General features: G+C 39.4%; 2 protein-coding genes across 4 annotated transcripts; both read left to right on the top strand.

Annotated features, from left to right (window-relative positions):
• The first annotated feature begins 588 nt into the window (after positions 1 to 588).
• LOC106946595 (histone chaperone asf1b-B) lies at positions 589 to 5,726 on the top strand. Its single transcript, XM_015031025.1, has 4 exons — positions 589 to 982; positions 2,289 to 2,404; positions 2,541 to 2,717; positions 4,989 to 5,726. Exons 1-4 carry the CDS (start codon positions 874 to 876, stop codon positions 5,178 to 5,180), a joined length of 594 nt encoding a protein of 197 aa, XP_014886511.1. The 5' UTR covers positions 589 to 873; the 3' UTR covers positions 5,181 to 5,726.
• A 480-nt stretch (positions 5,727 to 6,206) lies between these two features.
• LOC106946593 (cAMP-dependent protein kinase catalytic subunit alpha) lies at positions 6,207 to 21,972 on the top strand. Of its 3 annotated transcripts, none has more exons than XM_015031021.1 (10): positions 6,207 to 6,995; positions 16,998 to 17,059; positions 17,469 to 17,597; positions 17,882 to 17,980; positions 18,070 to 18,152; positions 18,242 to 18,368; positions 18,508 to 18,603; positions 18,720 to 18,842; positions 19,535 to 19,699; positions 21,685 to 21,972. In XM_015031021.1, the coding sequence occupies exons 1-10, from the start codon at positions 6,950 to 6,952 to the stop codon at positions 21,808 to 21,810; spliced, it is 1,056 nt and encodes a 351-aa protein (XP_014886507.1). In that variant the 5' UTR covers positions 6,207 to 6,949; the 3' UTR covers positions 21,811 to 21,972. The 3 variants fall into 3 exon arrangements, with proteins under 3 accessions (XP_014886507.1, XP_014886506.1, XP_014886505.1); XM_015031020.1 differs by lacking the exon at positions 6,207 to 6,995 and adding an exon at positions 8,722 to 9,030; XM_015031019.1 differs by lacking the exon at positions 6,207 to 6,995 and adding an exon at positions 14,471 to 14,831.
• Positions 21,973 to 22,032: the final 60 nt, after the last annotated feature.

The following is a 22,032-nucleotide window of genomic DNA, read 5'->3' as shown; positions in this document are numbered from 1 at the left end:
TTTTCTAAAAAAAAATAGATTTAAAAAAAGAGTGACTGAAATATGCTGGTACATTTCTATGAAAAATCTACTCACATTTATATCTCACATGATGAAATTTCTAAAAAAAAAAAAATAAATAAATAATAATAATAATAATAATCTATTTAATGACTAATTGTAGGATATTTATAACACCTGTATTTTCTGCAACATGTACTGCTGACATAAATTTTTGGCACACAAAATATGCAATTTTTTTGTCAATCAAAACCTAAACAAGATATTTATGGTGTCTGTTGCGACCGAAAATAAGATTAATTGAAAACAATAAATGTAATTTAAAGTTGTTTGGATGTATATTTTGAATCTATCTTTTATTCATGCAATGTAGTTAAATCTATTTGAAAAAACAGTCAAAACCAGATTGCACCTTTGCAAATGTACAAAAATGATATATTTTGCTCGTTTTATGCACAGTGATAGATTTTCTTTGTTTGGACTATCAGATAATTTAGAAAGTAAAAAAGTTTACAGCTGATGTTGAGTGTTTGTACCACTAGGGGTCAGTAAAAGCAGTCCGTCTCTGTTTTAAAACAAGCGCGCTACACGTCTTGCACGTACTTACGGCTTGCCATACTCGCGGTGACATCTGGGTAGGACAGTCAAAGCGGCTGGAGGGCGGCAATTTATTGTTAAATACTAAGACACATTACCTAGTTTAACATTGACATTGAGAAGTTAAATATTTTTCGTGTGGTTGAGCCGGTAAACACGGAGGTGTGTCTCGAGTAGCTCTGTTAATAATACTCGGGTGGCAGTGCCGCTGTTAAAGCTCCTCTTGGAAACTGGACGTTTGTTTTTATTAGGCCCGAGTTTAGCGCCCCAGCAACAATGGCAAAGGTGCAAGTGTTGAATGTAGCCGTCTTAGACAACCCGAGTCCTTTCGGAAACCCTTTTCAGTTTGAAATCACCTTTGAATGTATGGAAGACCTTCCTGAAGGTGAGTACCATTGCAGAAAAACCTTCATATAACTGCTTGTGTGACGCTAAAAACAGACTCCTTACAGTGGAGGCTAACGGCTATCGGTTTACTTCGGTTAAAGTTAACAGAGCGAGCTGTACAGAAAGACTTTTAATACAGCTTGACTTAAATATTCCTCGGGATAGACACTGAGAATATTCGCATAATACGGTTTTGTTAAATATAGCCTTCTCGATTTGACTTTTAGAGAAAAAAGAGAGACGGCGAGTTCAATTTGTGGCAGTTTAAAAGTGTAGCACAAATATAAAATGACAGTTTTTTGCTACGCAAGTAAAATTAAACACTAATGGGCAATTTCAATACTTTTTTCAACACATAATGTGACATTTATAAAATCTAATTAAAGAGGAAAACTAGCTAATTTACAAACTGGAATAAAACCTTAAAATAAAAAGCAACAATGACGTTGCATTTATTGAAATGCCTTTATGATTCAGTTTAAGCATCGAGTTTTATTGAATTCACACCTGTCATCAGTTATAATGAATCTGAGCTACCACTTTGTTTATATTTTTAGGATTAGAATAAAATATTTGCAAAATGAAGATGGATATGGTACATTTCCCTCTGGGGTGTTCATATTTATGGAAAATTGTATAAATTAAAGCACAATAGTTAACAAACTAATGTTAAGAGAACTGGATCTAAAATGATTTTACTGGTACTTTTAGTGTATTTCTGTTGTGGAAATGCTAAAAAAGCTGCTGAAACCTGCATTTGTTGAAACATTTATATTTGGCAACTTTAGGTCCATAACATTTATAGTCAAAGATAAAAGCCATTCTGAAAGGCCCAAAGAGCCACTTGCAGCCCCAGAGCCACATGTTGCAGATAATTGGAAAGTCATCAACAACCAATGAAAAGATTAAGCTGAATCTGATCAACGATACTGCCAATAGGTTGACTGCAGCACTGAAAAAGCTGCAGGGATTTCTAACAAGTACTGAGTTCTAAATGATGTGACGGTGATATTCTGTATTCTCCAAGGAATACAGAAAGCCTTCTGATGGCGTTATTGAATGTTCTTCAGCATCTCAAAGAATCTCCATGAGGTCTGGTATCTGTGGTGGCCAATCCTTGTGTGGGTGGAAATTCTGCCTCATGCTCCCACAGTCAGTCTGTTGATATCATTTTTGGGACTCCTATTACTGGAATGACTAAATTTGAACAAATGAAACAACCTTAAACTTGCTTCATGTTTACGCATTGTAGTTAACTCCTTTTTAATTTGTAACTATAGTATTTTTATTTTTTTATTTTATAGATCTAGAATGGAAGATCATCTATGTCGGTTCAGCAGAAAGTGAAGAGTATGACCAAATCCTGGACTCTGTTTTGGTTGGGCCTGTGCCTGCTGGGAGACATATGTTTGTTTTTCAGGTATGTTTGTTTTCAGAAAATGTAAAAAAAAAAAAATACTAGAAAGGTTACTGTTTACCTGTAGCTGTGTCTTATGTAACACATACTCCATTTGAAGTTTAAATGCTTTTTTTTTCTTTTTTTTTTCTTTTGTCAGGCTGACGCCCCAAATACTGGTTTGATTCCTGAAAGTGATGCTGTTGGCGTAACCGTAGTTCTAATTACATGCACTTATCGTGGCCAGGAGTTTATTCGTATCGGTTACTATGTGAACAACGAATACACAGACCCAGAGCTTCGTGAAAATCCTCCAAACAAGCCAGACTACACACAGGTCAGACTTGTTGATTTATGGTAACATGGCTTTTGCTAACATAAATGTCTCAATGTTCAATATAAAAAAAAACATATATATATAAATATATATATATATATATATATATATATATATATATAGACTTTACGTGTGACTGGGTAGTAATATTCTTTTTTTGGTTTTAGATAAACATAAAAGGAAATAAATGAATGGTAAAATAAATAAAGAGGACATATTCACAATTTTATAAGATGGCAAGTGTAAGCTAATATAAGCTGAGTATTTTGCTAAATTAGATGAGAAAAAATAGAATGTAGTTTTCAAATTCGCTTAATTTGTAAAGGGGAAAATAACTATACCAACACAACCCTGTATTTAACAGAAAAAAACAAACACTGTCACCGTTTAGTAAATTATGCATTAACTGTGATAAACCAAATTCTAGTTTCACTATCCCTACTGATGCTTTCTCTCTGACAAACCTGTAGAGTCAAGAAATCATTTGCAGATATCCCAAAATAGGCAAAAGATCTTAAAAAGCAACACGCCATGCCTGGATCCAAAGACACTCGGTTGAGAAACGACGTCATTTACCTTTGTCCCTCTGGAAAGAGTCACAAAGCCATTTCTAAGAAATTGGGATGCCATAATCTATCTGCCAAAGGTAGCTCCAGAGTGGATTGATGATTTATCTCTGAAGTCACGAAAGCACAGATCAAACATCTAAAGCACTGCAGGTTTCACTTTCCTTCATTAAGGTGAATGTTCATGATTCAGTTATAAGAAGGAAATTGGGCCAAAATGGCACCAAAGCAGAGTTCCAGATTGAAAAACCACTGCTGACCAAACCTCACAAAGGCCACTATAACATTTGCCAAACATCCTAATAAAACTAACCTAGAGTTTAGATATAATACTCCGTGGGTTGACAAGACAAAGATGAAACTTTCTAGAAGATGTGCGTACTGTCACATCTGGTGTAAAAATAACATCATTTCAGAACAAAAAAAAAACATCATACAGAGAGCCAAACATGTCAAAACATGTTGAATGTATTGTGATGACTTAACTATAGAACCAGGAATTATAGTTTCTACCAGAAAATCCAGAATTTCTGGGCCATCACTTTTTGACCTTAAGCTAAAGCTCATGTGGGTTATGCATCAGGAGAAATGAGCCATGGAACACCAGCAAGTTCACTTCTCAATATCTCAAAAAATAAGCTGAAGGTTGGTTCTATTGGAGCTTAGAAATCCAGATTTGAATATGATGGAATTGCTGTGGATGGTGTGACCTAAAACAGTCTCTTCATGCCTGAAAACCCTCATGTGGGGCTGAATTAACCGCATTCTTCAGAACACTAGGGCAAAATTACACTAGAAGGGTATAAAAGCATCAGGATGGTTGGACAGATTTTCTTCTCTTATTATCATTACTATTTGAAAACAGTATTTTGTTTTCATTCAAGTTATTTTTGTCTACCATTAACATTTGTTTGATAATCTAAATCAACTGAATTAATAATGCAAAAACAGAGGAAATCTGATGTGTGAAATCTGTAGAACATAATGATAGATCCATTCTAAGGAATTTTAACCATTTAAAGCCATTTCAGGGTTTGAAGTTTTTCTTTCAGATCAAAAAGTTTATTTAAAAATGCCACAGATACACGAGTAATATATTTATTTAAAAGCAAAACACATGTTCTGTGTTTGCCTACATTTTTGTGCTTGCACATTTAAAATATGAAAAAAAAAAAAAAAACTTTCACACCATCAAGCACGCTTTCATGGCCCACCAAAGTCCTGTGAATAGCTAATTAGCCGATTCCTCATTATGTAATTTACAGAGATTTTCTGCCATTTTGCAAGCAGTGACTCATTCAGGTATTCGCTTCGGTCGTAAGTTGCTGTGAGATTTGCCGTAATGAGAAAGGATTTTGATTGTAGGTGTCACATTTTTCAGACATCTCACATGTGGAATAAGAGTTCCCTTGGAGGCGCAAAAAAGATGAGTTAAAGCTGCAAAGTGATTACTTAATGTAGTTGCTCATTTCATATTAAAAATGTCTCAAGTCAAAGGTTATAAGATCCAAATTTCCACTAAGCTGTTTTTTATTTGCCTGAAACCACTGTAAGTTTCCAGTATTACTTTTCTACAGTTTTAACTTTAGCTCAGTAGTTAATGGCAGTCACCCTCAAACATTCCAAGACGCCATATTTATTTATACCATAAGTCTTACTGTTCTACCATGGTAACTCATTCTGTTTTTTTGTTGTTATTTTTCAGCTCCAGAGAAATATCCTAGCATCAAACCCACGTGTTACAAGATTTCACATAAACTGGGAAGGCTGCGCCGAGAAAATGGAAGACTCTGAAAACATGGATCCTACATCAAACTCCATGCTTCCCCCATCCTGTCTGCCAGGCAAGGTCCCACCGGTGGGCATACTACCAGATAACTCTATGGATTGCTTATAGAGATACCCAAAAGGTGATGACAGACGCCAAGTTACCTTGTTTTTAAAGGATGCCTATGGACATTCTAGTGTGGGTGAAGATCTCTCAGCCTTACTGCTTCAGTTTTCCTGAAACATCCTCAATCCTCACTTCCTGTGTTTATTCCTATGAGATTATGAACATCTTAATGGAATCATTGTTTTTTTGAAGGTGCCGTTCTTGTGATTATCAAAAGCTACATTGAAGTGTTAAAAATAAACGGCTATGAAATGATGCAGCTAAACTAAATTTAACTACATGCTGCTCTATGACTTGGCCACATTCTTTGGTTAGAGAGTGGATTTGTAACTGTTTTCACATTTACAGCACTGGAGTATTTGACATAACCAGCAATATGTATGAAGAAGTTAGGTGATCTAATAATATTTGAGTGAAATTGCACTTAAACTTCTACTTAACTTAATTTTTTTCAGAAAGGCTTTGTAAGAACTGTATCACTTCCTGTTTTGTTTTTCTTTTCTGATTGGAGTTTTGTGTTACAAATAAAGAGAGATTGTTATAGTTCTCTGCGTGACTGGGGTTCTCATTGTAATTTGGAAGACAGATTAAGTTATTTTATTCATAATATCTTATTTACAGCGAGCAGTTCCCACCGATTTAAGCTGAAGTGCCAGCTGTGTTTCCCTTTGTATTCTCACAATTTACTAAAAATAGCCCACGTTAACGTCACGCCCAGTCGCACATTGGCGGGGTAAACGAGGTGAGTTGTGTGCGTAACTGAAAAAATGTTTATCAATAAATGAGAAGAAGACTGTAAAACGTACGTGCTTTGCTAAAATAAATAATATAAATCCCAATATTTAATAGGTTAAAGCCAAAAAATACACGTTCATGCGTATTGGTTACTAACAAGTGTGGAAGGCGGGATGTAGCGTTCAACAGGCGAATCGCATCAATCCAATATTTGGATATTTTCTACTCAACCAATAGGAGGCTCTTGTGTGACACATATCATGCAAGTATTTCGGTACGAGGCCAATCATATACAAGAAGAGGCGGGACCAGGTGGATGGATGACTGGAGTTTCCCTTGCGGTCTGAAGATTAATGGAAGAGGTCTGTTGATCTAAAGAATCGACTATCAGGTGGTCTGTCCCAGGATTTTGTTGCACCTCACGACTGATCAAGAAACGAATGGAACCATATCAATATAAATAGTCGACTGCAGGAAAAACGAGTCAACCGGATATAAATTCTCTCACCTAAATATCAACTGACAAGGCCTGAGACAGCACCTGGTTTATTAAGGCCAAGATCCGAAATGCTAACGTTAACTTGCTAGTTAAAAACAAAAAAACATCTTTCGACGATTTGCATCGGGACCGGATATTGGAGAAAATTACGCGGCTTCTGGAATAAAGAAGAAACCGAGTGACACCAGCAGGATTCGTCGGTGCTGTGTTGGAAATTTGTATGCTAACGTCAGTAAGCTGATGTCCGCTGGCTATCTCCGCGAGCTAAGGCGCTAGCTTAGCTAACATCAGCAGTTAGTTTTAGCTGAAGACTTGGAGACGCGCTCTCTCAACTGGACTTTTTCCGAACTCACAATTCAACAAAAAACTGCTGGAGGAAAATTTTGTCACCTGGGCTTTCTAATAATGATAGCTGTCAGCTAGAAGCCAGCTGTCAACTTCATTGAGTCCTACGACTTCGTTAGCGGAGCACGTTAACTAGGCGACTTCTAAGAAAAAGTCATTCGGAGCCAAGAGACCCCACCATCAGACTGCAATCATGGGCAACACGCCCACCGCGAAGAAGGGCAATGAAATGGAAAGTGGTGAGTACTCCCGTATTGACAGCAGCCCCTATCCTTGAAATGCAACGTGAAAAAAACTTACTCAAAATTACAGAATTTTGTTTATAACAAAAAAAAAAAAACGTATCTTGGAATTGTTTTCACTGGGTTGGCCAAGGTAATATTACTTTTGTTTATTTGAGGAAGTATGCACAGGTATGTTTCATAACTAAAACACGCACACACACACACACACACACACACAGGAGTTCTATATCTAACTTCATGTAAGTGTAGATTGTTTTGGGTGTAACCATTTACTGCAGTACGTTCTCACTGTGGCAGTAATTTATCACCTCTCCACAGTTTCAAGAGACAAACATCCTAAGTGAAATGCAGCGTTTTAGACCTCACAAGCTTGAGAAATTTCCATTCACTTACACACACAAAAAGTCAAGCCACATTGTTGGAGTGCAGAAACTGCTACATAGTCTCATCCTGTGGGAAAGCTCGTGATCCTAAGCCCCGGGTTAAATTCAGAGGTACCAGTGGTTACGACAGCAAGGTCTTTTAAAACAGTCATAGGTTTTCTTGTGGTTTCTGGGTTTTTTTTTTCTTTCTTTTTTTTTTTTTCAACTTTACAGTTTTGCATGTGGGAAAACATTCTTAGTATTCACAGATTGTAAAGCTATAAAAACTGTAATGAAGATACAGTTGTCTAGTTTGCATTTATTGAGTTGCATCTCGAAGAAAATAAAGGGTTCAGATTGTTGTTATCAGCAGAAAGAAATAAAGATACCAGGGTGGAGTCATATGATGCATCAGGGTGATCTTCTCCAGGCAGAAACTTGGGAGCTGAAGAGTCTCTTGAACACCATGTGATGAGCAACGTCTCCAACAAAGGCACTTGTATGTGTCGCAAAGTTTTTGTGAGCGCACATTGTTTCTGATGTGGGGAAATTGTTGTTGCTCTCGGCAACTTCTGCTCAAACGTATAACTGAGCAGGATGCAAAGTTTTACCACGATAGACTACAAGTGATCAGAACACTGCAAATACATCCAGAAGAGTTCCTGACACCCGAGTGATCCAAAAATATTTACTTTGTTTTAAAGTTTTCTGACAGTTTTTTTCTTCTGCCTTTTTTCAATCTCACCAGCCTTACAGAATACTCAGGAGGGAACTGCTTTATGTATGTACTTATAAAGCCATAAATAATGTCCAAATGTGCAAAGTCTAAACGTGGAGCTGTGAAATAATCATCAGCTCCTTGTTACTGATAGAGAGTAGGTGTGAACCCCAGTCTTTGTAAAGGTAGCCTACCGCTGATTTAAGAAGTAGATTTTTATGCTTTAGAATTATTTATTTATTTATTTTTTGGGGTACAGAGGAGGTGCTATATTCAGGTCCATGTCTCCATGCTTCACATTCTTATCAGCCTGATCGCTGTTGGTCCACCCTGATCTGCAGAGACAGGTGCAGACCAGGGATTTTAAAGCCCCACACCCAGAGGTGTCATTTTTTCCCCCCCACTGAGCAGGCAGAGATTAGGCACAACATGGCAGGACATTTTGGTTCCTGCGGAAAAAGGAACGTGCGCATCGAGGGTTGCTTCAGGTGCGCGGCCTCTGTCGCCATAGGACGTTGCGGACGGGGGAACAGAAGTAGTGAGCTGCCGCGCTGGTATAAAGGGCTAATTTCTGGCCCACAGGAAGAAGCGGGGCGGACAAAGCTGCGAGCTGCAGCAGGAAGTGAAGGAGCGAGGAAGGTCCAGCCCCGGCTTCGCACAGTCGGCCGTCTCCTCTCCTGCTCTGTAGACCACACGCAGGCTAATTGAAAGTTTGTACCTGGTTTTAAGTTGTTGCGGACTTCCCGCTTTGTGAAAAGGTCCGGGCGTACTGCGGAGTCTCGAACGCTACAGAGGCAGTTAGTGCGCCTTCTGTGGCCTTGCAGGATGTCTGTTATTCACAAGCTGGCAGGAAGGTTGTTTCACCGAGGCGGACCGTGTCTGGGGGACATGAGCGGTGGAGAAGGCACACATCACCGACCACAGGAGGAGCTAGAGGCCTGCCACTCCAGTGAGTTGCCTTTCTGGAACTTGACAGAGCACGGGGTTATGGGTGGAGCTGTTTTTCATGCCGTGTCCCACTTATGTAGCCAGTCACAACAGAAAAGCAGTTGTCTGAAACATAACCTCTGTGTATTTTTTTTTTCTCTTAATAAGATTTGCTACTAAATCCATTAAATGGAGTGTTAGGTGTTTAGTGGCTTTGGAGTGACCTTTCTTTCTGGGAAACATTAGTTGTTCTTGATTTATTATTTATGACAAGTTTCTACAAGTTTGTGCATACTTTGGAAAGCAGTGTAAAACTGATGTTTTCTGACTCCATATTTTTCATTTCTGTGTCTTTCTACTTCAGAATTTATGACTGCTATAAGATGTAGTTGTACTTCTACCCTCTAGAAACATCGGGACAAGTTAAGACTTGGTGATGTGTACCTTGAACAACAACATTGGTTTAAGTTGTGTCATACATCAAATCACATTTTCAGAGTTTTATCGTGCAGTACGGCGGTGCTCTGTCAAAGTGCAACTTTCTTTCTATAAATATCTGCATTGTTCACGTCCTTCCTCCTCTCTGCACACAGCTGGTTTGTGTAGCAGCCAGGTTCGTGTTTGGATCACTCTCATCACTTCCTGTCTCTACATAAAGGGGCTTTGTTATAAGCCTACGCTGATTAGCAACAGACCATGCTGTCGATATGCCAATCAGCTGCTTCGGGCATCTTGGAGAGCAGAAACGGCAACTTCTGCTGGCGCTGACCTGCAGCTAAAACATGCTACATCCATCTATTTTCTGTTTGCTTTCTGGAGCCTGTAAAGCACTCGGCGGCCTGTGAAGCTAATTACTGCTTCACAGTAATTTAGTTAATCCAGGAACATTCAAAGTGAAACAGTGGAGATATTCCAGAAAACCTTCTGTGGTGTTTATCAGATTCAGTTGCGAGTGACCTGTTCTGCTGTGCCTGTAGCTAACCCGCATCAACAGAGGTACTGGTTTATTCTGATTTTTGCTTTCCGAGCTCTAGGTGGCAGAGATGAGACGGTGCAGAGCTCAGTAATTTTACACTTGCACCTATTAATACATTCATCATAGTGGTACACATGGAGCTTCCTTCTGACAAATGACTACACACGGTTCAGTGTGAGGTTTAATACAGAAAAGCAGCAATTATTCACAGTGCTGCTGAAATGGCGTAAAATATCGGTTATCGTGGTTTCATAAAACTTTTTTATTATTTACTGTGATATAGATTAGAACAAATGTCTGCCCTTTTGGTTTTCTGCCTCTTTTCAAAGGAACACCTGAACTAAGGTTCGGCAATTCAATTCATGTGATTCATATATTTCTAATCGTGACGGAAAAATCATCAAATTCTCCTCACTCCTTGTTTTTGAAATGCTTTAAACACTCACTAGGATCTTTAGGCTCTTCAGAACCTAGAGACTAAATCCAACAGGTGGCTTATTGGGGAGCAGTTATGAAAACCCAGCTGAGATTATAACATGCTGATATTAGACGATTATAGTTGGACAAGCTGCTCAGGTACAGCCTACATTTAGCTGGTTAGTTTTAAGATGGTGTTACCTTTTAATGCAAGTGATGGGTGGTGGTTCTTTCATTTTCTTAACAATGAGTATACTTTTTTTCTTTTCCTCACTGGGAATATTCATAAGACCTTATTAGTCGATCTTCTCAACAAGGGGAATGTTTAGGAATCTCTCAGCCAGCTGTGGCTTTGTATTTTCTACAAAATTTTAGCTCTAGACCAGATTTTGAAGCTGGACAACCGCAAACTTTTCGCATCTTTTTGCTGGAAGAGGCATTTTTAAATAAACTGCCTGTCTCTCACTATCAGACGCAGGACCACAGTTTTCTAGCATCAAAGATAAAGTGGAGCGCAGACTTAAGGTCCAACATGGTCAGACCGGAGTCAAGCTGTCAGCACCCAGTCATGTGGTTTTTGGATGTTCGTTTTTGCACAGATCCTTCACAGTCGATAAGACCCACTGAGCCGAGCTCATGTAAAACCTTCTCACTGCATTGTAGGTCGTGGTGTTTGGCCATATATATATATAGTTTACAAGAGTGCAATAAACACAGCTTTCATGGCACAGAGGATCAACTATTATGAGTTCACAAGTTCAGAAGAGGAGGAAATAATGATTGACAAACTGGAAAATCTTGTTTTATTTTCCATGATATCAGAAAATAAGAACAGGAGGCACAGATGAAACGTTCTTCCGCTGAATAGGACCCGAACCGAGCGGGGGGGGGGGGGGTTAATGTTTCACTACGTACTTGTTCACGGCGTCGGCTCTTCAAAGTGATCCATCCTGCTCTCAAGCTGGAAAACCGACTTCTGGAAGTTGAGTGGTCGAGGCTGTTTTCCACGTTAATAAACACGCGCACGAAATTCAAACCAATCAACAGTTTCTCATAGAGAGGGGGAACAAAAAGTTTCCCAGAGGGGTTGTGACAAGAACGGGTGTTTTAACATGAGGCTGAGAACAAAATCAGGTGGTTTTCGTCACGTAGCTGCGACAACGAGGACTGATTTTGACTGTTTGGCTCGACAACATTGGCGTCTTAAAATGAAACGGTTTAAGGCAAAGTGCATCTGTATTTACGCACTTATTTAGAAGTTGCTGTGAATTTAGGATTCCTGTCACCAATGTGCTTTTGTCAGACTCATGCAGGTTTCATCCGAAAAAGGAAAGCCAGCAAATTAAGATAAAATTCAGACTGTTTTTACCATGGTCCTTTGTTTGTTTTTCTTTTTTTATGTGCGTGTGTAATACTAATGGTAAATAATTGCACCTGACACTACAATCTAAATATTGTGTCTTTTTCCAAGGTGTAACTAGTGGTGATGCTGTTTGTGGACAGAGGTTTGTGGTGTGGTTAACTGTAGTCGTTGCAGCTGTTCAACTTCTATATTTAAAGCTCATCAGACGAATCTTTACCGAGACTCACTTTTCTGTTTTATTTGTAGGAAAATGGAGCTAGGCCATTAATCAGCAATATGTGAACAGACATGTTGTTTACTATGTGGAGATGCTGTTAACAGCTCAAAATGTTCTTTTCTTTAGATGGTGCTGATCAAATATCAGCTGTTGGGAACCATTCACCGACATCACTTGTTGAAAAAGCAATATTGATGAGTTATTGGAGCATAGAGTCTGAGAAAAGTGTGACTTATTTATCTGGATGTTATGAGATTAATAAATATTGTCTGGATTCCTAAAAAGCAGGAAAGTTGGTCTTTACAAATCATGTGGTAACTTTAGCTTCATCTTAACCCACAGCCCCAAGCTGATCAAATTAGTCACCAGAAATGTGTTATTAGATTATGCTTATGTGTGACCATGTGGTTTTTGTTTCGTTGGAACAACCCACCTGGGAAATATCTGGTCTCAGTTTAGTCATGAATGGAAAACTGTGTTTCTAGTTGACCTTTTGTTGAAAATGGACAAATGGAGAATAATATTCCTATCTAACTTCAAGTTGACTTGTATTTAAGGCTGTCAAAATGAACAGTATGTGAATATTATAGCTGGTTCTGGAAGCCGGAGTGCATTCACCCCACAACTGCTAAAATCTGACGCCACTCCACATCTTAAACAGGTTTTCCAAGGGGTTTGGTTCTTTTGACACAGTGCAGTATGAAAGTGAACCTCAGCAGGTGAAAATGTAACAAGTGTTGCACTTTTGGTCCCCAAAAGCCTACTGGACTATCACGTGTGAAATCACCCACTGAAACTACTTTAGCACAACGACGATGTCTTTAGTTGAAAAGGCGAAGGTCAATGTGGTGCTTGGGTGTATTTCTATGTTTGCGGCAGGCAAAAAGGAGAAGCTGAAGGATGTTACGTCCTCATCCAATTTGTTGAGCAGTGTAGTGACCACGAAGCTGAGTAGTAGCAAAAACCCGGTATCGGCAAATGTCCAGCAGCATAATCTAACATTATCTGTTTTAAAAGTTAGCAATGCCCCATTTTGGCTCTATGCCTGTGGGTACAAATTGACGTATGGCTGGTGGTACGTCGACTGACCGGCCCATTGGGGGAAATGACCAGCATCATCTCCCTCTCATTTTATGGCTCTAGCCAATTAAAAAAAAGTAAAAGAAAATGTTATACATGCTGCGTTTTTGTGGTTGAACTCTGTTAATTCGAGACATTAAGAATCTTGTGTTGCTTTGAAGACTGACTCTAGCAAAAGGTAACCAGAAGTTGGTAAATAACCATAGCAACCTACCCTAGCAACTGTACTTCTTCGACAAATAAATTATGATGCAAAATTGTCTGCTATACTAATTTGACAAAAGCATTATTAAAAATACATTGTCAACTTCAGTGCTATTTGTAATAAGTAGAGCCATGGCTTATAGATGTGCATGTTTCCTGGCTTAGCTGTGTTTGTGGCAAAATGAGGTTATTTCTTAACATTCATTCTTTAAAAATATTTTTTTATGAACTGAGACTCTCTGGCTGTCCTCAGATGGCTGAATGTAAGTTAAAATAAAAATGAAACTAGCAGAATACCAATGAGAAATTCATGAGCTACCGTGTTTCTGATCTGTTAGTAATTTTTCTGGCCACCGTGTTTCAGGACATTAGATTATAAAACAACTTTCCATTGGTGAGTTTTTGAGTAAGGGCCCCTTGGCTATATGCAGCTGATGTCAGAAATTGATTTTTCAACTTTGCAGACTGGCAAACACATTTCTAGCCTAAATAGCACTCCGTTTGCCGCCTTAACCATTTTATTCTGCGCCACATTGTCCTTATTTCCATCTGACCAAGACTGGCTGTCGACTGAGACCTGATTTTCCACACTTTTATGGTGTAAATGTCAGTCGGCCTGCCCTAATATAACCCTTCTGCTTCTGCGTCAGAGTGGGCCAGTGAGGCCCAGGGGAGAGATGTCGGATTGATTTTTGGAGGATCAATTCAGCACTGGCACTATGTAGGCTGTGGTACATTTGGGCTTCGAGAAAAAGTTGGTGTGGCAGACAGTTTCCTGTTTTGCTTCCCTCCTGAGAGTGCCGCTTTTTTTATTTATTTATTTATTTTTTTTATGTTTCTTGAAAAGCACCCAGATCATCTCTGAAGGTTTGTCATCAAAGATGTGAAATCTGATTGGTTCTGCTAATTAGGGAAAGTTTGACTTGCATCTATTGGTGTCTGCTGCATCTCTGGGGCCTCTACTCGGGCCTAGTTTTCCATAGGACTTCATCTCGGGGCCGGTCTAATATACCAGCTAGTGTTTTATGCCCCTCCCCCTGGTGATTATGCCCCTGTTTAGATCAATATATAGCCTCTGTGTGTGTGCATGTGTGTTTGTGTGTGTTTTAACATGAGAGGGAACAGCAGAGAGCACTTTGTGTACAGAATAAATATTGATACAAACCAAGCAAGGGTCCAATTGATCTGAATGAGTGTTAACGCGAGCGCTGCTGCTCGGTGGAGGTGGATGCTACTTTTTTTTAAACCCGGTCTCCGGCAAAGTGACAGTCTTTGGAAAGCCTGAACACTTGTCCGCTTGGCAAGGACACCCGACTGGTTTTCGTCAAGGTTTTGGTTGCTGATCTAGCCAGATAGCTCTCCGAGGGGGAGGACAGGTCATGAGTCACTAGCTGTGAGGGAAGAAGCAAAGGAAGAAGTACAGGGGAGACTTTGCAAGGCTAATGTGTGACAGGAAGAGCTCCAGAAGGCATGCAAGCAAGAGGGAGTCATCCTCGCGCTCAAGCGAATCTGGGTCGCGCTCAGCAGAGGCTGCAGCACCAGAGGTACCCATAGTCCTCCCAGATGGTAAGGAGTTTCAGGGTACAGTGGGAAGGGATTTTTTTTTTCTTGTTGTTCACTTGCAGCTCCAGAGTAGTTCTGACATCTACAGAAAAGCCGACTAGATGAAGCCCAGCATCCTTCAGGACAGCTGCCGATCCTCCATCCATTACATCCTTCTTTTTCCTCAGCATGCTCCAGCATAGTCCAGTAATTGCTCCATTTTTGGCTCTTTCTCCCTGGAAGTGGAAGTTGAGCAACTTTCTCGGGAAATGTTTTCTCCCTGGCGACCGGCTCTGCTTTCATTTGCTCTCTGTGGGAGCCGCGGCGCTCCTGACATGTTTACGTGAACTTTAGTCTTTGCCATTTTTGCTGGCTTTCTCCCATCCTATTGTTGGAGCTGAACGTCTTTAGAGCGTTTGCAGGAAATCGGACCACGTAAGCAAAGATGGAGGTTTTTGTGTTTGGTTGCCGTGAGGCTTTCATTTCCAATTCAGGAGGACTTTGGTTGCAGTTTGAGTTTTCCCATTCAAAGATAATGCGAGATTATCATTCGTGTAAACATTCATAGCCCTAAAGTGATAAATGAATTACAATTCACTTACACTTTGTTGACCACTGGTCGACTTTATCTAAAGTGCCCTAGGCAGCTGTTAGGCATTGATTAGCTAGATAGAAAATGTACATAATCATGAAAGGCTTAACTAGAGTTATCGTTCTGCTGTTTTTCTTGTTGATTGTCAATATTAAGTAGTTTTATGATGGTATAAATATTCTTTTCCATTGTTTTTTTTTTTTTTTTTTCAAATTTGTTAAATTAAATACACAATTGCAATTGTTAGTCTTACTTCACTCGAGTAATTTAGCAGCTGTATAGTCCTTTATCTAACAGCAGCTCTTTGTTTCTAGGTTCCGTGGTCGTCTGTCCAAGGCTGACGGTAGAAATAGCACTATTCCCTCGGTTACTGTGGCCGGTGCTCACATGGTGGGGAGGAATGAGGAAGGGCTAGTTATCTGCATGTTCCCACAGAGCGCTGTGAGAAGCCCCATAAAGATAAGGGGCAAAACTGAACTTCTCCATATGACAACATGTGTGCCAAGTCGTAATTAATCTGTCCACGGCCGTACATGTCTTTAAGCTAACAATTGTGTGTTTAATGTTTACTTTCCACCGATCCACAAATTCAAGCAGGGGTTGAGTCGTCGTCCTCCTGAAACTGCTCGTGTTTAACCCTCATTTAGTTGTTTGTTGTGTGTTTATCAGCACAAAAATAATGTGATCTCAGGAGTCTGGCTTAAGATTTTCTTTGTCACCGGTGTTACTCAAACAGCCAACGTCCTCAGAACAATGGGCCATTATGATACACACGCCAGTATCTGCATACAAAATGACTCTGGTCATGTGGAGCTGTAAATAACCAGCCAAGGGGTGAAAATGGGAACTACCGTTAAGCCTGTCACAATAAGCAATTAATCAATTAATTGCATGGTGAATTAAAATGAGCTCGGTAATTTCCATCCAATGCTTTTTTTTTTTTATGTCACTTTTGTTTATAGTCACCATAATCCATTTTATTTATGGTTTTGGTGGTACATGGGTGTGTTTTTTTTTTTTTTTTTTGCTTTGTTTTATTATTTCTGTTTTTTTTGTTTTGTTTTGGATAAAATAAAATGCAAGTGGTTTTTACAAAGTAAAAAATTTGATTTTGAGAGCGTGAACTTGCATTATCATGCCAATATCAATTTCAATATGTTATTTGAAGATGGTCAAATAACTTTTTTTTTTTTTCATCACAATAATTGGGTCAATTTATTGTCCAGCAAAAGTTGTTGTGGTGACGGGCCTAACTACACTTCCCAATTCCTGTTTTTCCCCCTGCATGACATTCAGCTTATAGTCTGCAGCTTGACTTGGTACTTTTAATTTTTTTTTTTTTACAAAGTCACAAAGCTTTCCTGCTTATTTAAGTCTCCTAGTTTGCTGAACAATACTTGAAGTCACAGGTTCAGTTAGATTCAGTATGTCGTTTATTTTTGGTGTTCTTTTCTTATGTTTTCACCTCAGTTTCTGCATTGCCTCTTTGACACAAACGAGTGTCCATCTCTGAGCATCCTCTGATTCATTTTTGTTGCTATACTTGTTTGTTTGTTTGTTTGTTTTTGGTTCAAATCTGTATTTGTTTCTGTTTGCAGTGAAGGAGTTTCTTGCCAAAGCCAAAGAAGATTTCCTGAAAAAATGGGAGAATCCAGCTCAGGTTAGTGATGATCAGTCCATTTCCTGTTACTGTGTCTATGCTGTTCTCTCTTCGACTGTGAAGATAATACAGATAAGCTACACAGAAAATGTTCTTTGTTTATATATATATATATATATATATATATATATATATATATATATATATATATAATTTAATTATGAGTAGATCCTGGTTTAAGCTTTTCTTATGCTTGTTGCTGTTGGCCAGCTATTGGTTATTTGCTGGCTTTTTTATTTGACAAGACCAGAACACCCTCTGCTGGACATTTGTGAAATTACACATCAATTCCTAAGCCTTAGCTGCACGATGTCACTGTTCATTTATTTTAATAAGGGTTCGTTTTAATATACTTCGTTTTCTGTGTCTAGTTTAGTTTTCTTACTGATATTTTGCTCTGCTCTTTCAGCAAACTGCAGCATTGGATCACTTTGAGCGTTTGAAGACCTTAGGCACTGGGTCATTTGGGCGCGTCATGTTGGTTAAACACAAAGAGACAGGACAGCATTTTGCCATGAAGATACTTGACAAACAAAAGGTAGGTATTAAGCTTGATGTACGACTTCCAAGTCAGAAAATAGCTGTAAATAAAGCGACGGCTTGACTTGACTGACCATGTTCATGTTCTGACTGTATCTCTTAAAATCGTGATTATGCTTGTCCTAGTTTTATAAACTAACTTGGATGATGGCACTAATATATAGCGACTTTTTAAGTAAATTAATCCTTCGTGATTGATTTGAAAAGCACCTTTTTTATTTTTATTATTTCAAGCCGAAACAGGATGTGCGATTAAGCCTTCTTCCGTGATTTGTTTCCCAGGTAGTGAAACTGAAGCAGATAGAACACACACTGAACGAGAAACGTATCCTGCAAGCTGTCAATTTCCCCTTCCTGGTGCGACTGGAACACTCGTTTAAGGTGCGCCTCGGTGCCTGTGCATTTGTTAAAGTGTGAACGCATCGTTTTCTGCACCCACTGGCGTAACACTTTTTGCTGTCTCGCCGTAGGATAACAGTAATCTGTATATGGTGATGGAGTACGTGCCTGGGGGGGAAATGTTCTCACATTTAAGGAGGATTGGTAGATTTAGGTGAGTTCACTTTCTGAATCGGCTCAGGCCACGTCGTTTAAGTCCATTCTGTGTTTGACTGTAAATATTGAGGCTTGTATGCGTTGCAGTGAACCACACGCCCGCTTCTACGCAGCCCAGATTGTACTGACCTTTGAATACCTTCACTCCCTGGATCTCATCTACCGAGATCTGAAGCCAGAGAACCTCCTGATTGATCAGCAGGGCTACATACAGGTACATAGAGATTTTCGCAATTACTTTTATCCCCTCACCCCCACCACCACCACCACATCCAATCGATACCAATTTCTATCTCGTCTGTATAAAGCATGTGATCGGAGATTTGACCTGCCTTCTCTGCCACTCTCTTTAGGTAACAGATTTCGGGTTTGCAAAAAGAGTGAAAGGCCGAACCTGGACGCTTTGTGGGACTCCAGAGTACCTGGCGCCAGAGATCATCCTCAGTAAAGTAAGTGCTGAGCTCAGTGCATTTGAAGCAGCTCACAGTCCTGCAGGAAATTCAGTAGCATGTTCCTCTGTCATATTGGGTTTTGTTAAATGTGCTCTGTATTTTTCTGCTTTCAGGGTTACAATAAGGCAGTGGACTGGTGGGCTCTGGGGGTTCTGATATATGAGATGGCTGCTGGTTACCCTCCCTTCTTCGCGGACCAGCCCATTCAGATTTATGAAAAGATTGTATCGGGGAAGGTGAGTTCAGGGAAAGTCACATTAATCACACGGTCTTGTTTTTGACAGTGAAAATTTATTTCCCATTGCTATCAAAATTCCCGCCGGTTGAAGTGACGGTGTTTCAGCTGCAGTTGTATCATTCCTCGTGAAATTAATTTTACACGTTGTGTTGGGAGGTCTAGAGCTGACTCAGTTGTTTTATATTTAATTTAGGCCTTTTCTTTGTTACGAAACCCACATGCTGCCGATTTTAGCTGGATAATTTTGTCAAATCTTGTTCAATAATCAGGTCCTGAAATCAGTTAACTTTTTCCTCCATCAGGAAAAAAGTTTGGGGGGCAAGGGGGGAATCACTGAAATTGTATGAAATTTCCAAAACTAACATTTTTGCTGAATTACTCTTCCATTTTAGTCACAGTGGTTTTATGTTAATTCCTGTGAAAGTTATTTTCTCTACTGTGGTTCATATCCTCACTTATCTTTTGGAAGTGAACATTTTTGCTTACTTCGGTGGTAGCATGCAGACGGAACTCGTTTTTAGGACCTGCGACTAACCTGACATTTCTTTAAGTAAAATCTACCACCATCATGTCAATAAACATTTTAGAAAATAATTTTTGTGTTTACATATTGCAAAACAATACTGCTCCCGCAAACAGTTCTGAGTTTGGGAACGCTTTCGTCATGAATGCCCCGTTTGCCGTTTGCAGGTTCGTTTCCCGTCCCACTTCAGCTCAGACCTGAAGGATCTGTTGAGAAATTTGCTGCAGGTGGACCTGACCAAACGCTTCGGCAACCTCAGGAACGGAGTCAACGATATCAAGGGTCACAAGTGGTTTGCTACCACAGATTGGATTGCCATCTACCAGAGGAAGGTGGGGCTGTCGTTTTTTTTTTTTTTTTTTCTCGCATTGTGTGGAGAGGGTGTTGTGTTGCAGAGGCAGAGAAAAGCCTTTAGACAAAACAAGATGGGGTTTAAAATAAACTTTGATAAGTGGAAATAGATCTAGCTGTGCTTCCAACAGGATTTTTGTGAATTTGCAAACTACTAAACCATGAAGAAATTAAAATTATTAATATCAAAGAACCTATGATAATTACAGCTCTTGCAGAATAAGTACCAATTGAAAGACTAATATGAGGGAAAAAAACTACTTTTCCAAACTTTTTACAAAGAAACGTCTACATATTCAGCCCCCTCTTTTCTAATCCCACTAAATGAGATCCATTGTAAATGATTGCTTTTGGAAGTCACCTATTTATTGTACATACATCTGTTAGAATTCAAATTCAAAAATACTTTATTGATCCCAAAGGAAAACTAAATACTGTTGCACCTCAGAGTTATTGTAGATGGTGATGGCGGTTGGCAGCAGAGATCTTTTAGCGGTGTGTGTTACAGCGAATTTGAAGAAGCTCAAGCTTCAATCCGTGCGCACAAAAAATGTTTCCCAGCTGTAGTTGCAAGAAAAAGTGCTTCTATAAGTACGTGTTGGAGCCAACCGTTTTCAGATTTTATTCCTAAAGAAAGTGTTGAAAACCATGTATTATTTTTTTCTAGTGTAAAAATGTTCCCCCCTTTCCTGATTCTTTTTTTTTTTTCTGCACATCTGCCACACGTAGGTGTTTCAGAACCTCAAACCAATTTAAATATTAGTTGAAGACGACACAAGTAAACTCAAAATACAGTTTTACAATGAAGGTGTTTATTACTAAGGGAGATAAAAACCCAAACCCGCACGTTCCTGTGTGAAAAAGTGATTGAAAACATGGATCAGAGGGGAAGCCTCCCAGATTTGAGCGACCAAAGTTACCCCAAGAGCGCAACTATGACTCACCCAAGAGGTCACAAAAAACCCCAACAAGATCCACAGTCTCACTTGCCTCAGTTAAGGTCAGAGGTCATGCCTCCACCATAAGAAAGAGAGTGGGCATTAAAAGGTTACATGGCGGAGTTAAAGATAAAAACCACTGCTGAGCAGAAAAAACATTCTTATTTAAATTGAATCGGATCCCCAAGAAGTTTGGAAGAAAAAAAAAATTTTCAAGCAGGAAAAGAGTTACAGAAGACACTGAGTGATAAATCAATTTTATCGATAAATCAATTTTTATCAATTAAATTTGCTGCTTGTAAAAATTTCATTTTTGGAAAATAAGGATGTCTTTATTTGTCCACTGATTCACTCCTTGGTGTTTCCATAGTTCCGCTTGCCCAGGGCCTGCCATCTTGTTTTGCAGCTTGTATTTTGCTAGACTTTGAATTCAGGTCAAACTTCGGAAGGGATGACAGAAAATATTTTGGAAAAACTTGCTTTTATTTCAATAATTTTTAATTTCTCTTCAAGAAAGGGCAAGAGAGGGAAATAAATTATTAAAATGGGATTTGGTATGAAAAAAAAAAAAAACTGAGATTTTATCTTGAAGCTGTATTGCCCAGCCCTTGCATTTTTTTCATATATTGTATTTTCCGGTTTATATGTGGATTTTTCTTCAACCACCAGGGGGGTTCTTGAGCAGATGTGAAACTAACTTTCCCTCAATGGAATATATACCAGTCAGTCCCAGTCACCGTTTCACTCACGGTTTTTTCCATTTGCATTCTGGGTAAAAATCTATCTAAAAGCGCGAATGTGTCGTCTCGTCACATTTGTAAATCCTTTCTAATACAATGTCCTTTTCCTTCCGCTTCATCATTGAACATTCACTGTCTGTCACTCAAATCCCAGTAGATCTCACTGAAATTTGTGAATGTAGGCTGTGATTAATTACCCAGTTTGATCCATTTGTTGGGGGCGGACGGGGGACTGATTTCTTGTATGACTCAGTATGTTGTTATATTTGCCACCTTGTGTGTTTGCAGGTGGAAGCTCCTTTTATCCCAAAGTGCAAAGGTCCTGGTGATACGAGCAACTTCGATGACTACGAAGAAGAGGAAATCCGAGTTTCCATCACAGAGAAGTGTGCAAAGGAGTTTGCAGAGTTTTAGACCCCAACCACGAGTAGCAGAGTGAGGGACAGAGATTTAGAAAGTGAACGGGGATCCGAATACAGGAAACACTAGGTTGGACTGACAACTTGCTCATTTGTAATGAGGAAAACAATGTAAAATCATCCTCCACCCCAGCTTCCCTACTTTCCTTCCCCCCCCCCCCCCCCCCCCCCCCACAACACCGGACAGAGCAGAGAAAAAAAAAAGACCCAAACCACA

The sequence above is a fragment of the Poecilia latipinna genome, unplaced genomic scaffold (assembly GCF_001443285.1).
Source record: "Poecilia latipinna isolate Pla-1442-1.1 unplaced genomic scaffold, P_latipinna-1.0 Scaffold198, whole genome shotgun sequence".
NCBI classification, from domain to species: Eukaryota; Metazoa; Chordata; class Actinopteri; order Cyprinodontiformes; family Poeciliidae; genus Poecilia; species Poecilia latipinna.
This window is presented reverse-complemented; position numbering and strand designations above follow the sequence as displayed.